The sequence below is a fragment of the Oncorhynchus kisutch genome, linkage group LG30 (assembly GCF_002021735.2).
Source record: "Oncorhynchus kisutch isolate 150728-3 linkage group LG30, Okis_V2, whole genome shotgun sequence".
Taxonomy (NCBI): Eukaryota; Metazoa; Chordata; class Actinopteri; order Salmoniformes; family Salmonidae; genus Oncorhynchus; species Oncorhynchus kisutch.
The window spans coordinates 24,474,305-24,493,748 of NC_034203.2; the positions used below are offsets into that span (position 1 = coordinate 24,474,305).

General features: G+C 41.3%; 1 protein-coding gene across 6 annotated transcripts in view; it reads left to right on the plus strand.

Moving 5' to 3' along the window:
• The window catches only part of LOC109874824 (5'-AMP-activated protein kinase subunit gamma-2), a 38,892-nt gene that overhangs the window by 4,203 nt on the left and 15,245 nt on the right, over positions 1-19,444 (plus strand). For 2 of the 6 annotated variants that reach the window (XR_004206264.1, XM_020466831.2), the window contains exon 2: positions 5,996-6,269. Coding sequence is in view for 2 of the 6 variants with exons in the window: in XM_020466831.2 (XP_020322420.1) it covers positions 5,996-6,269 (274 nt within the window). In the remaining 4 variants the exon portion in view is untranslated. Of the gene's footprint in view, positions 1-5,995; positions 6,270-10,596; positions 11,533-19,444 lie in introns of those variants that run through there. The other 4 variants (XM_020466832.2, XR_004206265.1, XM_020466833.2 and 1 more) reach the window with 4 other exon arrangements.

The window sequence follows — 19,444 nt, forward strand, 5'->3', positions numbered from 1 at the left end:
TGGGGGGAATGGCCCTAGCCCTCACCCTCCGATCCAACAGGTCCCTGACGTGCTCAATGGGATTCAGATCCGGGCTCTTCACAACATAGATGGCATCATGAGAAAGGAGAATTATGTGGATATATTGAAGCAACATCTCAAGACATCAGTCAGGAAGTTAAAGCTTGGTTGAAAATGGGTCTTCCAAATGGACAATGACCCCAAGCATACTTCCAAAGTTGTGGTAAAATGGCTTAAGGACAACAAAGTCAAGGTATTGGAGTGGCCATCACAAGCTCTGACCTCAATCCAATAGAAGATTTGTGGGCAGAACTGAAAAAGCCTGTGCGAGCAAGGAAGCCTACAAACCTGACTCAGTTACACCAGCTCTGTCAGGAGGAATGGGCCAAAATTCACCCAACTTATTGTGGAAGGCTACTCAAAACATTTGACTCAAGTTAAACCATTTAAAGGCAATGCTAGCAAATACTAAATGAGTGTATGTAAACTTCTGACCCACGGGGAATGTGATGAAAGAAATAACTGAAATAAATCATTCTCTCTACTATTATTCTGACATTTCACGTTCTTAAAATAAAGTGGAGATCCTAACTGACCTTAGACAGGGAATATTTACTAGGATTAAATGTCAGGAATTGTGAAAAACTGAGTTTAAATGTATTTGGCTAAGGCATTTAGCCAAGACTCCTGAACAGGTAATCAAATGGCTACCCGGACTATTTGCATTGAGACCCCCCCCCCCCACAACCCCTCTTTTTATACTGCTGCTACTATCTGTTTATGATATATGCATATAGTCACTTTAACCATATCTACATGTGCATACTACCTCAATCAGCCTGACTAACCGGTGTCTGTATGTAGCCTCGCTACTTTTATAGCCTCGCTACTGTATATAGCCTGTCTTTTTTTACTGTTGTTTTTATTTCCTTACTTACCTATTGTTCACCTAATACTTTTTTTTTTGCACTATTGGTTAGAGCCTGTAAGTAAGCATTTCACTGTAAGGTCTACACCTGTTGTATTCGGCGCACATGACAAATAAACTTTGATTTGATTGTGTAAGTAAGCTTCCGACTTCAACTGTAAGTGTGCCTTGAATTCTAAATAAATGACAGACTGTGTCACCAGCAAAGCACCATCACACCACCTCCTCCATGCTTCACTGTGGGAACCACACATGCAGAGATCATCCGTTTACCTACTCGGCGTCTCACAAAGACACAGCGGTTGGAACCAAAAATGTCATTTTGACTCATCAGACCAAAGGACAGACTTCCACCCGTCTAATGTCCATTGCTTGTGTTTCTTGTCCCAAGCAAGTCTTCTTATTGGTGTCCTTTAGTAGTGGTTTCTTTGCAGCAATTGACCATGAAGGCCTGCTTCACGCAGTCTCCTTTGAACAGTTGATGTTGAGATGTGTCTGTTACTTGAACTCTGAAGCATTTATTTGGGCTGCAATTTTTGACGCTGGTAACTCTATTGAACTTATCTTCTGCAGCAGAGGTAACTCTCTGTCTTCCTTTCCTGTGGCGGTCCTCATGAGAGCCAGTTTCATCATAGCTCTTGATGGTTTTTGCGACTGAATATTTCTTCAAGTGCAAAGTTCTTAATGTTCTGCATTGAGTGACCTTCATGTCTTAACGTAATGATGGATTGTAATTTCTCTTTGCTTATTTGAGCTGTTCTTGCCAAATAGGGCTATCTTCTGTATACCCCCCCACCTTGTCACAACACAACTGATTGGCTCAAATGCATTAAGAAAGATTTACAAATGTACTTTTATCAAGGTACACCTGTTAATTGAAAATGCAAAGCTGTGTGCAAAGCTGTCATCAAGACAGGGTGGCTACTTGGAAGAATCTCAACTAAAATGTGTCCAAACGTTTGACTGGTTGTGTGTAAAGTGCATTCAGAAAGTTTTCAGACCCCTTGACTTTCTTCACATTGTGTTACATTACAGTGTTATTCTAAAATGTATTAAATCACTTTTTTTTCTCACCTCATCAATCTACAGTCAATACCTCCCATAATGACAAAGCAAAAACAGGTTATATGTATGTGTTACTGCTCAACTAAAACTCTCGGTTGACCAACAGCCTGAAGACCAAACAATCGACCAGTTGTCTAATTGGGGTCGGCCCTACAGAGATGTTTAGACAACTTCTTGGTTGTGCAATCTCTTACTATATGTGTCGTCTTTGGTTTTGAGTTGGTATCGGTTTTGTTTAGCTTTTTCTCACTTCTATCATGCTTTTCTACAAAGCAAGCTTCTCTTCCTTCTCGGTCTTTAAGTGCCTTCAGTAGTTATTTTCCCAACAACCTCAGTCTTTTTCTCTGAATTATAGGATTTGATTCCTTCTTGATATTTTTTTTTCAACTGTTTGTAGTGATTTAGCGCTTGCAAGAAAGGCATTTCACTTGTGCAATGTGACCATTAACTTAACTTGAACCACCGGTCTTTCCTCATGTTTTGAACTAGCTGATAGATTTGTTTATAAAACTCTCCAATCTGACTAGCTTGCCTAAACACGCTGTTGTGCAATAAGAACGTTTGTTGGCAAACAGAGAAGTAGGGTGTGTTCTGTCTCTCTCAGATTTGTTACAGGATTGGCCAAACAGAAATGTCTGTAGAGTAGGGCCAGTCTTAAGCTAATATCATCCTTAAACATTGTGGATAGGAAATTAGAGGCTCAGGACTGATTTGGTGATATGATGTACAGTACCAGTATATCTGGACCAATAAGGAATGTTTAGAGAAACTTCTCCCAAATGCACTGTAGGCGTGGTTGTAATTTGCTCTTGGCAATCCTTTGCGTTCGTAGCCTGTTTTTCTGTCACCTAAACACTTCTCTGCAATATTTTACTGTTTCATCTAAAAACACTGCTAGTGTTTTATTGCAACATTTTCGCATTCGCTTATTAATATATAGTAGCACAATCCCCAATAGGCTTTAACTTACAGTGGGGCAAGAAAGTATTTAGTCAGCCACCAATTGTGCAAGTTCTCCCACTTAAGATGAGAGGCCTGTAATTTTCATCATAGGTACACTTCATCTATGACAGACAAAATGAGAAGGAAAAAATCCAGAAAATCACATTGTAGGATTTTTTATTTATTTATTTGCAAATTATGGTGGAAAACTTTTGTTATTGAGCAAATACTTATTTATCTCAATACTTTGTTATATACCCTTTGTTGTCAAATGTTTTCTGTAAGTCTTCACAAGGTTTTCACACACTGTTGCTGGTATTTTGGCCCATTCCTCCATGCAGATCTCCTCTAGAGCAGTGACGTTTTGGGGCTGCTGCTGGGCAACACGGACTTTCAACTCCCTTCAAAGATTTTCTATGGGGTTGAGATCTGGAGACTGGCTAGGCCACTCCAGGACCTTGAAATGCTTCTTACGAAGCCACTCCTTCATTGCCCGGGCGGTGTGTTTGGGATCATTGTCATGCTGAAAGACCCAGCCATGTTTCATCTTCAATGCCCTTGCTGATGGAAGGAGGTTTTCACTCAATCTCACGATACATGGCCCCATTCATTCTTTCCTTTACACGGATCAGTCGTCCTGGTCCCTTTGCAGAAAAACAGCCCCAAAGCATGATGTTTCCACCCCCATGCTTCACAGTAGGTATGGTGTTCTTTGGATGCAACTCAGCATTCTTTGTCCTCCAAACACGACGAGTTGAGTTTTTACCAAAAAGTTATATTTTGGTGTCATATGGTCAGATGAAATTCTCCCAATCTTCTTCTGGATCATCCAAATGCTCTCTAGCAAACTTCAGACGGGCCTGGACATGTACTGGCTTAAGCAGGGGGACACGTCTGCTGGCACTGCAGGATTTTGAGTCCCTGGCGGCGTAGTGTGTTACTGATGGTAGGCTTTGTTACTTTGGTCCCAGCTCTCTGCAGGTCAATCACTAGGTCCCCCGTGTGGTTCTGGGGTTTTTGCTCACCGTTCTTGTGATCATTTTGACCCAACGAGGTGAGATATTGCATGGAGCCCCAGATCGAGGGAGATTATCAGTGGTCTTGTATGTCTTCCATTTCCTAATAAATGCTCCCACAGTTGATTTCTTCAAACGAAGCTGCTTACCTTTTGCAGATTCAGTCTTCCCAGCCTGGTGCAGGTCTACAATTTTGTTTCTGGTATCCTTTGACAACTCTTTGGTCTTGGCCATAGTGGAGTTTGGAGTGTGACTGTTTGAGGTTGTGGACAGGTGTCTTTTATACTGATAACAAGTTCAAACAGGTGCCATTAATACAGGTAACGAGTGGAGGATAGAGGAGCCTCTTAAAGAAGAAGTCTGTGAGAGCCAGAAATCTTGCTTGTTTGTGGGTGACCAAATACTTATTTTCCACCATAATTTGCAAATAAATTCATAAAAAATCCTACAATGTGATTTTCTGGATTTTTTTCCCCCTCATTTTGTCTGTCATAGTTGAAGTGTACCTATGATGAAAATTACAGGCCTCATCTTTTTAAGTGGGAGAACTTGCACAATTAGTGGCTGACTAAATACTTTTTTTGCCCCACTGTATATGTGTATGAAATTTTCTCATTTTCAGCCTCTCACTTTTACCCATATATTTTTTTGCAACACAGGTCGTTGCACTGCTTTTTCACTGACCGCCAGGTACGGCTTAAAATTAGGCAGCCTTACTCTGTGTTTCCCCTTCAGACATGTTTGACGGAGCTCCTTCTCAATCTGTAGCACATTTACTCACAACACAAAGCAAGGCTTTAACCTATTTCCCAGATAGGCAGTCCACTGTAAGCTAGATGGTGTCCTACAGTCATCTGTAATACTATTGAACACAGGGGTTAATGTTCTTGGTCACTGCAACGGAGTTCCGTCATATGGGATTTAAAAAAATATATATATATATTGAAAAGGACTGGAATAGGTAAAACTTTGAAGTTTAATGGGGGTCCCCCGAGTGGCGCTTTGACAAGGTTGTCAGGTGTACGCGTTTCCCTCAACACATTGGTGCGGCTGGTTTCCAGGTTAAGTGGGCATTGTGTCAAGAAGCGTTTGGTTGTTGTGTTTTTCGGAGGACATAGTTAGAGCATTGTGAGGAATCCTGTCTCACCCCCAGGTGCTCTGTCATTTGCCATCTGGCCTTATCGACCCCTAAAACCAGCCAATGGTGTTATTGGCTGGATAGAGCTCACAACATGATACTTCCTTGTGATGCTTGGGGAGTAGTGAACTCTAGTTCAACTAGTAATTTAACTACATTTTGCAGTAGCTTCGTGGTAGTTTAACTAAATTAAAATCTAGGTAGCGTTTTCAGTTAACTTTTTTTGCAATAAAAAAGAAACTATGGGTGAAGTAGGCAATTTCCTTTTTTGGAACCAGACCTGCCTCGTTCCTTGAAACAGTTTTTTTGTTCAAAAGGCTAAATTACACATTCTGTTAACTTCTGTTCTTGCAATTTGTAGTCTGGACATTTTCAGAATTGCATATGATAATTTTTCACAAAGTAGTTTAGTGATGAGCTACGTTTCCAAAGTAACTTTTTAAATAAACTGTTTTTTTTTCTTCTAATAGTAGCTTAACTTCTTCCAGTGTGAAGTAAACTTTATTTTCAGAGAAGCTTCCCCAACACTGGGTGGTACTACTGTACGCATGCAGTTCCACGGGGTAATGTGATAGGTCACATGGTTTCATATCTCAGACAAAGAGAAGTGACTTCACCGATGCCATGGGCATCTCCTACAGACTGTCAAGCCTTATATATTCCACACAGGCTCTAATGAATTATAAATCAAACAAATTGAAATTGTGAGGTGAAACAACATTTTTATTTTATGCTAATGTGGACTTGTGGTTTCTTTGACTACAGTCCACAAAGCCTCTGTCACAATATTCCCAGGTGTCAATATATCATTCTGCTTAACTGTATAGTGACACATCGTGCATAAACAAAAAAGTTATTTGCATGAGTGTATGCCAATTAATTACCTTCCCCTCTCTTCTATCTCAGGGAGAGGTCTGCAGCCACTCTGTCAGCCCAACTAAAGGACTCTTTGTGAGGGGTGGTCCTGCCGGTGTCAGCCAACCCTCCAGTCCCATGGCTGCCCACTCCCAGTCCCGGATCAGCCCTGGCTCATCCAGAACCATTTCCCCCTACCTCTCCACCCACCAGGTCCCCTCACCACCCAAATCCCCCCTTTGCCTCAGCTTCAGTGGTATATTCCGCTCTTCGCCCAACTCATCATCCAACTCTAGCATCAAGCTCTTTTCTAGGACCAGGAAAGGTAATACAAATAAATATATTTCAAAGAGCCGACTGTTTCCTGTATTTGCTGAAAAACCTCAAGGCAGGAAGTTATCAGCATTATTGTGGTCTTAGACTTTGATTTTGACATAATTATCAATGACTGAATTATGTGCAGACACACTGTAATAATATGGAATAAATACCATAGCAAACACAGATAGCTCATCAAAAGAAAATGGCCCTAGACAGTCCTAGCCCATTAGTGCTAAAAAGCCCTGCAAGAGCTGTAGGGGGCAGCAGTCCCCTTCTGGAAAGCAAAAACAATGCAAACCTCACCATCTTATTGCCATGTCCTGAGAGCTCAGTGACTCATCATGACCAAGACCATTCTGGGTCTTAAGCTTAGAGAGGGTATTATTCAAGGACTGCAGACAGATGTGCTTCCTTCCTTATTTAGACTCTTATCAGTGTCAACAACTTCCTCTTGGGTTTAAAAGAAAAAGTGACAACATAGAGGGCTTTGTTTAGCTTGTGTTTTCTGGTTTTCATGGATGGCCTCTAAAGCCAGAATGTCATATTGTCTTGCTGGCCTCTGGGATTCATTGAACTAGTCCAAGCACTTGTTTTCTAGCTAATCTCCATTTAATTATTAGGACAAACTTACATTGTGAATGATACTATTGCATGTCACCACCAGAGTTAAGAGTCAACACGCAACCCTGGTAGTGATGTTGATTAGTATTTACTCTTTAAAACATTAGAAAGGCCTTGGACGACAGCTACAGTACTAAAGGAAACTAGATTTTTAAAAGAATTGAACAGTCATGACTGTTTAAACCAGTGTTATGATTATGACAGTATTATGTAGCCTTTATGACTTTGTTTCAAGTTAACTGTTACCAAAATAATGACTGGTTGGAAGTGATTTGTTGAGTAGTAGAGTAGCTTCCTTGTCAAATGGCCAGAGTGCAGAGTTAACCGAAGGACTTAAGCTCTTCAGTGTCAGTACTTGTATAGTTAATGGTCTAATTAAAATCAGTCTGTTGTGCATAGAAATACTTTGGTAAAACACCTAAAAGGGGAGTCACTTTCCCTGGCTGGTGTTCACCCATTCTTCCCAGTTCCTATGAAGTCTTGTTTGGCAGCTTATAACGGAAAATTCCATCTGGGGCCAGGCCTTAGCAAGCTCTGTTTTCTCCTGAAGATTAATATGGGTCACCAACAGTACTGAAACTCATACAGTGACTGGGGCCACGACTCTTGAAGGTTCATGGTGTATGTAAACTATTGTTGTAATCGAGCATCAGTTGCCACAAGAGTGTGCTATGCCCTGTTCATTTCTTGCTCTCTTCCATCCATCACTTTATAAGAAATTGTTTGGGGCTTGGATGTCAATAATTCTATATTTTCTACAGGGGCTTAAATGCATGGCATCTACTGACTTTTGGGTTTTATAATATAATAAGCTATTTGTACTTTTTCTCCCCCCTTCCCAGCGTAAAAACAATTGAGGTGTCATAGGAGCAGGTCAAAGTTAACACTTGACTGCATCTCCACATTCATGCTCTGCTAAACTGTTTGACTTGTTTGGGCTGATCAGTTGCATAACCATTTTAATGGATCTGGGGTAGTGTAGAAGCCAGTCAGAGTCATAACTAACTGGGTCATCACAGGGTGTGTGGCACCCATCTGATCAGATGACTCCACCGGCGCCAGGCCAGACCAGGGAAAGACCTTGGGGCGTCCCTTCAGTCAGCTGAGGATGGTTGAGGTGATCTGGGGCTGGGATCAGCACTTTTTAAAGGTCAGTCTTCCTGAGTTCGCTACAGTACTGGGACAGTGAACTGACCTAGCTGTCGCTCTGTGAGACAGAATGTTCCACTAGAAGTACACACAGAGCCTTCACAAAGTATTCACACCCCTTTTACTTTTTCCACATGTTGTATTACAGCCTGAAATGAAAATGGATTGCGTTTGGGTGTTTGTCACTGGCCTACACACAATACCTCATAATGTCAAAGTAGAATTGTTTTTAATTTTTCCTTAACAAATTGATCAAAAATGAAAATCTGGATTGTTTTGAGTCTATGTATTCAACCATTTTGCTATGGCAAGCCTAAATAAGTTCAGGAATAAAAATGTGCTTAACAGGTCACTTAAGTTGCATGGACTCAATAAAAGTGTTTAACATGATTATTTTGATTGACTACCTCCTCTCTGTACCCTACACATACAAGGTCTTTCTGTCGAGCAGTGAATCTCAAACACAGATTCGACCAGAGGGCACCTATTGGTAGATGGGTAAAAAATATGGTGATGGTGAAGTTGTTAATTACACTTTGGATGGTGTATCAATACACCCAGTCACTACAGGGATACAGGCGCCCTTCCTAATTCACTTGGAAACTGCTCTGGGATTTCACTAAGGATGGATCAACATTTTAGTTACTCCACAATACTAACCTAATTGACAGAGTGAAAAGGAAGGAAGCCTGAACAGAATACAAATACTCAATCATTTTGTTTGCAACAAGACTCTAAAGTAATACTGCAAAAAATGTGGCAAAGCAAATAACACTTTGTATTCAGAACAAAATTTATGTTTAGGGCACGTCCAATACAACACATCACCGAGTACCACTCTATAACTCTATATTTTCAAGCATAGTGGTGGCTGCATCATGTATGGGTATGCTTGTAATTGTAAAAAACTGGGGAGTTTTTCAGAAACTTTTTAAAAAATGGAATTGAGCTAAGCACAGGCAAAATCCTGAAGGAAAACCTGCTTCAGTCTGCTTTCCAGTTATGGGGAGATGAATTCACCTTTCAGCAAGACAATAACCTAAAACACAAGGCCAAATCTACGCTGTAGTTGCTTACCAAGAAGACAGTGAATGATCCTGAGTGGCCAAGTTACAGTTTTGACTTAAATCTATGGCAAGAGTTGGAAAAAGAGTTGTCTAGCAATGATCAACAACTAATTTGACAGAGCTTAAAGAATTTTGAAAAGAATAATTTACAAATGTTTCACAATCTAGGTGTGGATAGCTCTTAGATTTATCCAGAAAGACTCACAGCTGTAATCACTTCCAAAGGTGTTTCTACAAACTATTGTGAGTACTAAAGTAAATGAGAGATTTCTGTATTTAATTTTCAATACATTTGCAAACATGTCTAATGTTTTCACCTTGTCATTATGGGGTATTGTGTGTAGATGGGTGAGAAACATCTATTTAAATTCAGGCTGTAGCAACAAAATGTGAAATAAGTCAAGCGGTAGGAATACTTTCTGAAGGCACTATTATGACACCTTTTGTTTTTATGTAGATCAGGGATGAGTAACTTTGGGAGTCACACACAAAACTGAATTTATCATGATGGGGGCTGCAGTGCCCCCCCCCTCCCACATTTTAGCAGCCCCCCTTGTGACAGTGAAGGTTAAAAAAACAACTATGCCGTTTTCAAGTTCAGTCAATTGTGCACATTTTGCCATGGTGTAGAGAAAATGTTGCAGTTTTAAAGCAAGTTTGCTGCAATTGTACACGTTTTGCCAAAGGGTGGAGGCAAATGTTTGCTGTGTTTTTTTTCTATGATAGTTGATGATCAATGGGCCCACCGCCGGCCGGTATTTCAACATTGCTTACAACGTTTACATAGCTATACTAACTTGGTGTAAAAATACTTTAAAGTTCTACTTAAGTAGTTTTTTTGGGGGGTATCTGTACTTTACTATTTATTTGACTACTTTTACTTCACTACATTCCTTAAGAAAATATTGTACTTTACTCCATACATTTCCCTTGATACCCAAAAGTACTTGTTACATTTTGAATGCTTAGCAGGACAGGACAATAGTACAATTCAATCACTTATCAACCGAACATCCCCGGTCATTCCTACTGCCTCTGATCTGGCGGACTCATTAAACACACACATGCTTTCTGTCAATAAAAAAAACAAGAAAATGGTGCCATCTGGTATCTTAACTTTTACTCAAGTATGACAGTTGCATACTTATTCCGCCACTGCTTACCAATCTAAAACAATTTAGCTGACATGGACAAATTGAGTGACTGCTGATGCACAACAACATTTTGAAATAACACCTCATGTATTCTATTATTGTAACTTGTTTTTTTTTGTGAAATAGATCCGCGGGCCTACAAAAGGGGGGCTTGTAGGATGCCAGTAGCCCGTCCCTGATTTAGATATAGTGTTATGAGTATGTACACGTGGAGACCGAGACAGATGTGAGTGGTGATTTGAACGTGTTCGTTGAGGGGGACGCAGACACTTAGCCAATCACTTTGTGTGTCCCTCCCAGGCTGGCCTCCTTTTTATAGGCTGCTGAAATGCGTACTATTTTAGACGCCACCCACAGCTGCACCTGACGCCACTACTAGAGCTCTGCAGAGAGAGGAGCAAAATAGAGCAGAGCGAGAGACAGTCCAACCAAAACGGAGCGGAAAGAGAGGAGGAGCAGAGTGAAATTCAGCAGAGCGAGAGGAAGAGGACCTGTGCTATGCTGTGCATCATCACTTGGCAGTGTTGGACCTAGTCTCACACAGAATTTCCACACGTCCTATCTTTCTTTCCCTGCTTGTGAGCTGCCACAGACACCAATACCCTGAGAGCTTTCTGGACTCACTGAGACATTTTAATGAATGAGCTTACAGAAATAAGAAAATATCAGAAGAGATCCTTAACTTTCCAAGAAATGCAAGTATGAAGACCAACCATGTCTAAATGACAGATGGCACATCAATGGGAAGGAGAAGAGGCTTCTCTTAACCAGAAGAACAGATCTACTCGGGAGAACAAAGAAGACCTTCATCTAAGATAGCCCATTGACTGAAGAGGGCCCTCTAATCCAAAGAACATCCTGCTAGGAAAGGTTCAGCTCTTTCCAGAAGACCAACACAAGGGCATCCAGAGCTGGAAGAGTAGCCTTGCTCATGAGACTTTCAATAAGCTGGTAGGGAAAGACCCTTCTCCGGATATATCTTTAATTAAATTTTGGCACAGATCTTGTAATCTTTAACACATTAGTTTATTCTATTTATTAACATGGATCAGACGGAGTAGCTATTTCGTCACACTTTTGGGTAGAGGTGTTCTACAGTTGTGACTCGTCCTGGATGGTCATGGTTCATATTGGGTGTTGAAACCATCGCTTTAACCCGCTGGTGTCCATGAAGAGGTTCGGCAGCCTGAGGAGGAGTAAGAAGCGGAAGGAGCAGGACCTGCTAGCGGCAGGAAGACGCCAGTCAGAGCCACCATGTCTGCCTGGTAATGTCTAGGTTCGCATGATCACACTACTTCAAGTGTCTATAAAAGTGTGTAACTGCATAGTATATGATAGTGCATGTTGAACAGAGAGGAGAAAAAAAACGCAAGGAAATCAAGCTGCCGTGGCAGCTGTACAGATAACTCATCCAAAGGCTTTTGACTTCTCAAACAAGGCAGAAAGCCAGTAGTGGTGTGTGGGTAAAATCACCAGCGAAGACTAGCCATGGGGGGGAAAAGGTATATAACAACCTAATGTGTTGTGATAATTGCGTTGTTTGCTCTGTAACCGGTTAGTTCATATATATATATATATATATATATATATATCTCGATCACACACTACCTTTCAAAAGTTTGGGTCAATTAGAAATGTCCTTGATTTTGAAAGAAAAGCAAAAAATATGTTGTCCATTTTAAAATAACATCAAATTGATCAGAAAATACAGTTTAGACATTGTTAATGACTATTGTTGCTGGAAATGGCTATTTGGGGGGGGTTAATGGAATATCTACATAGTGGGCCTCTGTACGCCTATCGGCAACCATCACTGTGTTAGCTAATCCAAGTTTATCATTTTAAAAGGCTGCTGAAAACTGTTGTTCTCATTAAAAAAGCAATAAAACTGACCTTTAGACTAGTTGAGTATCTGGAGCATCAGCATTTGTGGGTTTGATTACAGGCTCAAAATGGCCAGAAACAAAATACTTTCTTCTGAAACTCGTCAGTCTGTTCTTGTTCTGAGAAATGAAGGCTATTCCATGTGAGAAATTGCCAAGAAACTGAAGATCTGGTACAACGCTGTGTACTACTCCCTTCACAGAACAGTGCAAACTGGCGCTAACCAGAGTATAAACTTGGATTAGGTAACACAATGTGCCATTGGAACACAGGAGTGATGGTTGCTGATAATGGGCCTCTGTACGCCTATGTAGATATTCCATTAAAAAAATCTGGGCCTTTCATTGCAGTGCTAGCTGTGCCACCAGAGACTCTTGTTTCACGCCCAGGCTCTGTCGCAGCCGGCCGCGACCGGGAGGTCTGTGGGGCAACACATAATTGGCCTAGCGTCGTCCGGGTTAGGGAGGGTTTGGCCGGTAGGGATATCCTTGTCTCATCGCGCATCAGCGACTCCTGTGGCGCTGGTGCGCCAGGTGCACGGTGTTTCCCCTGACACATTGATGCGGCTGGCTTCCGGGTTGGATGCGCGCTGTGTTAAAGAAGCAGTGCGGCTTGGTTGGGTTGTGTTTCGGAGGACGCATGGCTTTCAACCTTCGTCTCTCCAGAGCCCATACGGGAGTTGTAGCGATGAGACAAGATAGTAACTACTAACAATTGGATACCATGAAATTGGGGAGAAAAGGGGGTAAAATTCAAAACACAACAAAAATCTGCCGTTTCCAGCTACAATTGTTAATGTTGTAAATGACTATGTCGACACTGTATTTCTGATTAATTTGATGTTATTTTAATGGACAGAAAATGTGCTTATCTTTCAAAAACAAGGACATTTCTAAGTGACCCCAAACTTTTGAACGTGTGTGTGTACAGGCCTAAGGTTGAGACAATAAGAAGACAGTGGCAGAATAAATTTAACCGCACCTTTTTGTTTCATTACAAAACCGGAGAGCAACATCTGTCTGAAGTCCACAAAACATATTCATGGTCAAGCAAGTGAATGTTTCCACTAAACAACTATGGATTTAGAACCACAGAGTTACCGCAAGTCACAAAGAAAACAAGTGCCGTTTCCGCTATTCAAGCATTATTTCAACATCATCTAATCGCCTATGCTTAGTCTAATACAGTGACAACTAAAAGATACCATAAACGATTTAGTCCAAACAACGTAAGATAAATATGATGTGGCTGTCCCTGGCACTGATGTGCACGTGTACGCATACAAGTAGAAAAAAGCGTGTTGACCCGCCCTACTTGTGGAGAGATGGCAATTCCATTATTTTTCTTGTTGCCTAAACACGCTTTTAGTTTTTGTTTCCCTAGGCTACCTAGCTAAAACACTTGCCCGCTAGCCTAACTTCCTTTTCATGATCCTCCAGGCCAGCTAATTAACATTAGCATACTACATCTAGCTTCCATCCTCTCAGGCCAGGGGCACAATGTATGAATTTATGGTTGGATCAGAATCACTGTTACAATCATTGGCCAGTACAGAGAATTAAGTAAAACCACAAGTCCAAATCCATATCTTCATCCATGGCTAATTTAGGTTAGGGACGATTTTGGTTAGCTAGCTGAGGAGGACAACGACACAACGAGATGCAGCAATTCAAGTTTTTTTCTGTCAATTACTTTTGGCTTCTGATGTGATTGGTGTGAAGCCAAATCCAAACTGGCTTCCCTTTTTTGGTGCGCCAGGACCATTCACTGCTGAACTCACTCAGTTTAGCTCAACAATGATTGGCTATTATTTTTTTATTTTTTTTACAAATGCTTGCTGGCTTCCCTTGCATTCAATGCCACGAGCAGCAACAATGTCATTCTCTTTTTAACCAGACCGCATCAGATAGATTGACTACACATACTGAGACAGAGGGGCACTGTTTCGTTCGCTTGGATACTTTCTCTGGTGAGATACATTCAGCCTCTTGCAAATTGAAGGACTTTTATGAAACACAGACGAAGGACACATTATTTGTATGTTTCTTCTTGGTCAACATGGCTTCCCTTGAAAACCATGCATATATGCTGCAGAAAGCTAACACAATATCATGCCCCGTCACCTTATTATTTCGGCCATTTACATAACGAGCACGTTTAAGTTAGGGGTTTCATTAACGCAGAAATCTTTGTTTTTCACGCAGGAAAAAGATCAAATGTATAAATATCCTGCCGCGTTTTGTAAAAGCAGATCTAAAATGCTTATTGTAAATGTGTGCTCCGCATCAGACACATTTTGTGCTTCAGTTGCACTTTTCCACTCGGCTGACAATTCACGAACGGGCATTCTATCAGCAGACAGAGCTCTGACTGATATATATGGAGCTAATTTTCTCACTGTAGCCAGCCTACTTTTCTCACTGTAGCCAGCCTACTTTTCTCACTGTAGCCAGCCTACTTTTCTCACTGTAGCCAGCCTACTTTTCTCACTGTAGCCAGCCTACTTTTCTCACTGTAGCCTGCCTACTTTTCTCACTGTAGCCTGCCTACTTTTCTCACTGTAGCCTGCCTACTTTTCTCACTGTAGCCTGTCTACTTTTCTCACTGTAGCCTGCCTACTTTTCTCACTGTAGCCTGCCTACTTTTCTCACTGTAGCCTGCCTACTTTTCTCACTGTAGCCTGCCTACTTTTCTCTGGTAAAATGCCAGATTCACTTTTAAACAAAACAATTGGAAATGTATCTGGCTACATTCTATGATAAAGATTAGAAATATGATGCCCGTGCATTTTTTTTTCTGAAAAAAGACCTTGCTTTTTCTTTGCAAGGTAAGTTACTTGTGTGGCTGCCAGCCAAATAGTGTTGCAATTCTGTTGTCATCTGATGACCACAATTAAGCTGTATTTTCTGTGAAGGAAAACTATAGTTGCACATCCTTGATCACTCTATTGAAGCAAAAAAAACGTGATATTCAATAAACGTGACCATTGTCAATACATACCTGGACTCTCCTGCTCCAGCTTTCTCCTGTTGTGCTATTTACAAACAAACACATGACTGTTTCAACCGTTCTGGGGAACTATGGTGAGCTTCATAATGTCAAATAATGTGACCGGTGAAATGAAGAGCGGAATCTGCTTTTTCTCCCAAATTTTCAAATGTATTGGAAAAAGGTGGATTATTAATCATGGAATATCAGTCGGACTCTGTCAGAATAAATGTTTCTTATCCGAGCAGTTAAATGAATCCTCTACTGATTCAATAGTAATACAGTATCAAAAGCATCCATTTTGTAACAAGTGCAGTAAGGTAGACATCACTCTGACCCCCTCTTTATCTGGACAGTAAAAACAGCATTCATTTTGTAATTAACACAGCACCTACATACAGGGCTGCTGACAGCTGAGGTATTTATGACTGGTGTCCCTCAGGTTTTAGACAGGGGGCTCTCGTTTCAGTTGCATAAAACGCCTAAAGTAGAGGTGATTAGTGTGTTGAGTGAAGCAGTAGCCAGGCAAATGGGCGTGTAACTAAGACTGCAGAAATTGCTGTTTTCTTGGAGTGTTGGAGTGTGAATATGTACATTTGTAGATTGTAGGAATATAATTTAACAACAAAAATACAGTGAGGATATGAGAAATAGCCTAGCGGTTAGAGAGTTGGGCCAGTAACCGAAAGGGCGCTAGTTTGACTCCCAGAGCCAACAAGGTGAAAAAATTGATGTGCCCTTGAGCAAGGCAATTAACTGTAATTGTGGAGACCCTGGCCATGACCCTACTCTGAGTGGGATATGGAAAAAACACATTTCCAATTCACACATCTGTACATGTGAAATAGGACAAATGTAGGCACCCACATTATTATTATTATTATTATTATTATTATTATTAAATATGGCAATTTCTGGATATATTATTTCTTCTTAAAATGTGAGTATGAAATATACTTCCAGTACTGTATAAAAAAACACAACAGTAAACCAACATGTTTTGACTTTATATCAACTCCTAAATCAAGATATAGATTGATCTCATTTTTTTTTCTGGAATAAATAGTAATTCATAGTCCTTCTACTTGAACATGGTGATAATCCAACTCTGTTATTCTTTGCCCACATTGGCTAGTCTCGGTGGAATCGTCGCTGCTCTATTTTGGAACGTTAAACGATATGAAAATAGACAGTGGCCCGGCTGGTGGTGGCGCCTCTCCTTCCAGAATCTCAGGGAGACGGCAGCCTGGTATCAAATGTCAGTCGGTGATGCATCAGGAGACATGATGCTTGAGTCAATACATTGCATTCAGTGCAAAAACATATGTGGCAGACAGACATACAGATGTATTGCCAGCAGCATACCACCCTGCATCCCACTGCTGGCTTGCTTCTGAAGCTAAGTAGGGTTGGTCCCTGGATGGGAGACCAGATGCTGCTGGAGGTGGTGTTGGAAGGCCAGTAGGAGGCACCCTTTCATCTGGTAAAAAAAAATATCCCAATGATTGGGGACATTGCCCTGTGTAGGGTGCTGTCTTTTGGATGGGATGTTAAACGGGGTGTCCTGACTCTCTGTGGTCACCAAAGATCTCATGGCATGTATTGTAAGAGTAGGAGAGTACTATCACGGTCACCTAATCATCCCCAGTTTACAATTGGCCTGTTCACCCCCCCCCCCCCCCTCCCCTGTAACTATTCCCCAGGTTGTTGCTGTAAATGAGAATATGTTCTCAGTCAACATACCTGGTAAAATAAGGGTTAAATAAAAGTTTCTAGAACTGCAGTATATAGTTTCTAGAACTGCAAGACCATTGTGTCCAATTGAGGTCAAACATGCTTTTGGGCCGATTGACTTCAAATTTCATATGCCAGGTCATGACGGTCCCCCGGTCACACATGTATCATTTGGGAAGATTCAACCCTCTTAATCCTTCGAAATGGCCCCTACAACCCCCAATTAAGTCAATTATTTTATCACAGGAAATTCAATGCCTCTCTCTAAGAGACTCTCTTTAACAATACCCTGAGTTTCAAGTCTTTGCATTTAAGAATTTACCATTCTACAGAGGATGGAACATGGAGGACAGTGTTTTTGTGTAACTGCAGGGAGAGAATGACCATGTTGAGGATGAATTAAGCCACTTCCTATGAACACAGAGCATTCCCTATAAGGTCACAATGGGGTATGTTAGCTAGCTATATCACAGTCCACTGGGCATCATGGTTATGTAAGCAGTGTAGGTGATGATTTTCTATGGAAAAAAGGCCTTGTTCTCTGTGGGACCAAGTTTTCACTGTGAAGTTAATTTGACATGGTCAGGTGTAGGCTTGTGTTCATCGGGAGCGTCTGCTGAATGATCCCATACTTGAATTGTATTTCTAGCCTCAACCGTTTTGCCAATGTCACTCAAAAGCACCTTAACTCCGCTTCAAGTGAGGCATACCTTTCTGCCATGTAGTGTTAATAATTGTTAATTGGGTTAGAGTTATGTCAATTTAGATTGAAACCTAAACCTAGATTCAAGTCCTCATCCTGGCTCAACCGGTTCTTAACTGACTTGCATTGTTAAATAAAGGTTCAAACAAATATAATAATACATCTCCCTAACCCTGGCCTTTTCTCAATTAGATTTGCTCACCTGCTTCCTTTCTAATCTGTCCTCTCTAGCCTCCTTTTGGAAAAGGTCAAAGTTAATCGAGGAGTGAACATGGATGGCAATGCACTTCCCCACTCGCATGTCATCAGGCAAATGTCCTTTTTATAGGGGTGGATCCCAAAATAAATGTGTAAAGTGATTAAACAAATTAAGTAAGTTTTGAAAGAGACATTTTAGAGAGAAACCAATAAGTAGCATATTGATTTTAAACGTGTGCATGTTTTTCTCTGACAAAACAAAAGCTGATTCAAAGGGTGTGTGGCAGATTTCAAAACTCTGATACACATGAGCATCCTCGATGAAAGGTGGCTATCAAGGAGGGGAGGGACAAAAAAAACGTATCCAGAACACTGCAGCCCCCCTGGTTTTCCACCTTCCCAAGTTCTCTCATGTCACCCCACTCCTTTGTACACTCCACTGGCTTCCAGTTGAAGCTCGCATCCACTACAAGACCCTGGTACTTACCTACAGAATAGCAAGAGGAACTGCCCCTCCCTACCTTCAAGCTATGCTCAAACCCTATACCCCGAGCACTCCATTCTGCCACCTCAGGTCTCTTGGCCCTCCCACTCCTTTGAGAGAGCAGCTCCCACCCAGCCCAGTCCAAGTCCAAGCTGTTCTCTGTCCTGGCACCCCAATAGTGGGTGGAAACACTACCTCTACAAACATCATCTTAAATAATCCTCCTCCTCAGCTTGGCTAAATCTTAACCTTAACTTTAACCTTAACTTCTTGTTCACATCCCACCTCAACCCTAACCCTTTGGCTTGAGTTAGGGCTGAGCCGGTATGTGAACATGAACTTAACCCTGTCTGTCTGTGTCTGTCTGTCTGAGAGGTGGAGGTTGAAGAGCGGAGGGGGAGAGAGCGAGAGAGGGGAGAGGCAGGGAGGGAGTGAGAAATAAGGGAAGGAGGGTGGATGAAGAGTAAGTAGAAAGAGTGATAGGGCGGGAGAGAGGGGATTAGAGAATAGAGAGAACAGCTATCTGTCTGAATTGATGCCTGTCTTTTCACCAATTTTGCCTTGAATGCAATGTATTGACTTATGCATCAATACCCTTGATGCATATCTATGCCTCAAGTATTCTTGATGAATTTCAATTTTGATATGCATTTTTTTTGCATTGAATGCAATGTATTAACTTATGCATCATGATGCATATCTTTTTGCAAAAGTATCACAGACTGATGCTTATCAATGACATCATGTTGCAATGGGTCATCATGCTTGGGGTGTTATGGATGGTGACTTTTGGGAATCTTACTGGATGCTTGGGGTGTTACAGACAGTGACTTTGAGTGACACTTTGCCATGAACCGCTCCTGATTTTAGCCCCAGTCTGACATGGGAACATTGGAGGAAGGGGTTATGGCCCCAGCTGTCATAATGATGTAAACCCATATGTAACAATAATTATTCATAATTTGATGGGTGCTTCTATTTGTCCTATTTTAGATGCATGTGTGAATTGGAAATGTGTTGTTTTTTTGCATATCCCCACTCCCGAGACACCCTTGGAAAGTGGCGCCACGGCCATTCTCAATGGCGATTCTAGAGCCATTAGGGTTAAGTGCATTGCTCATTGGCACATCGACAGATGTTTCACATTGTTGGCTCTGGGATTCGAACTAGCGAACTTTTCAGTTACTGGCCCAACGC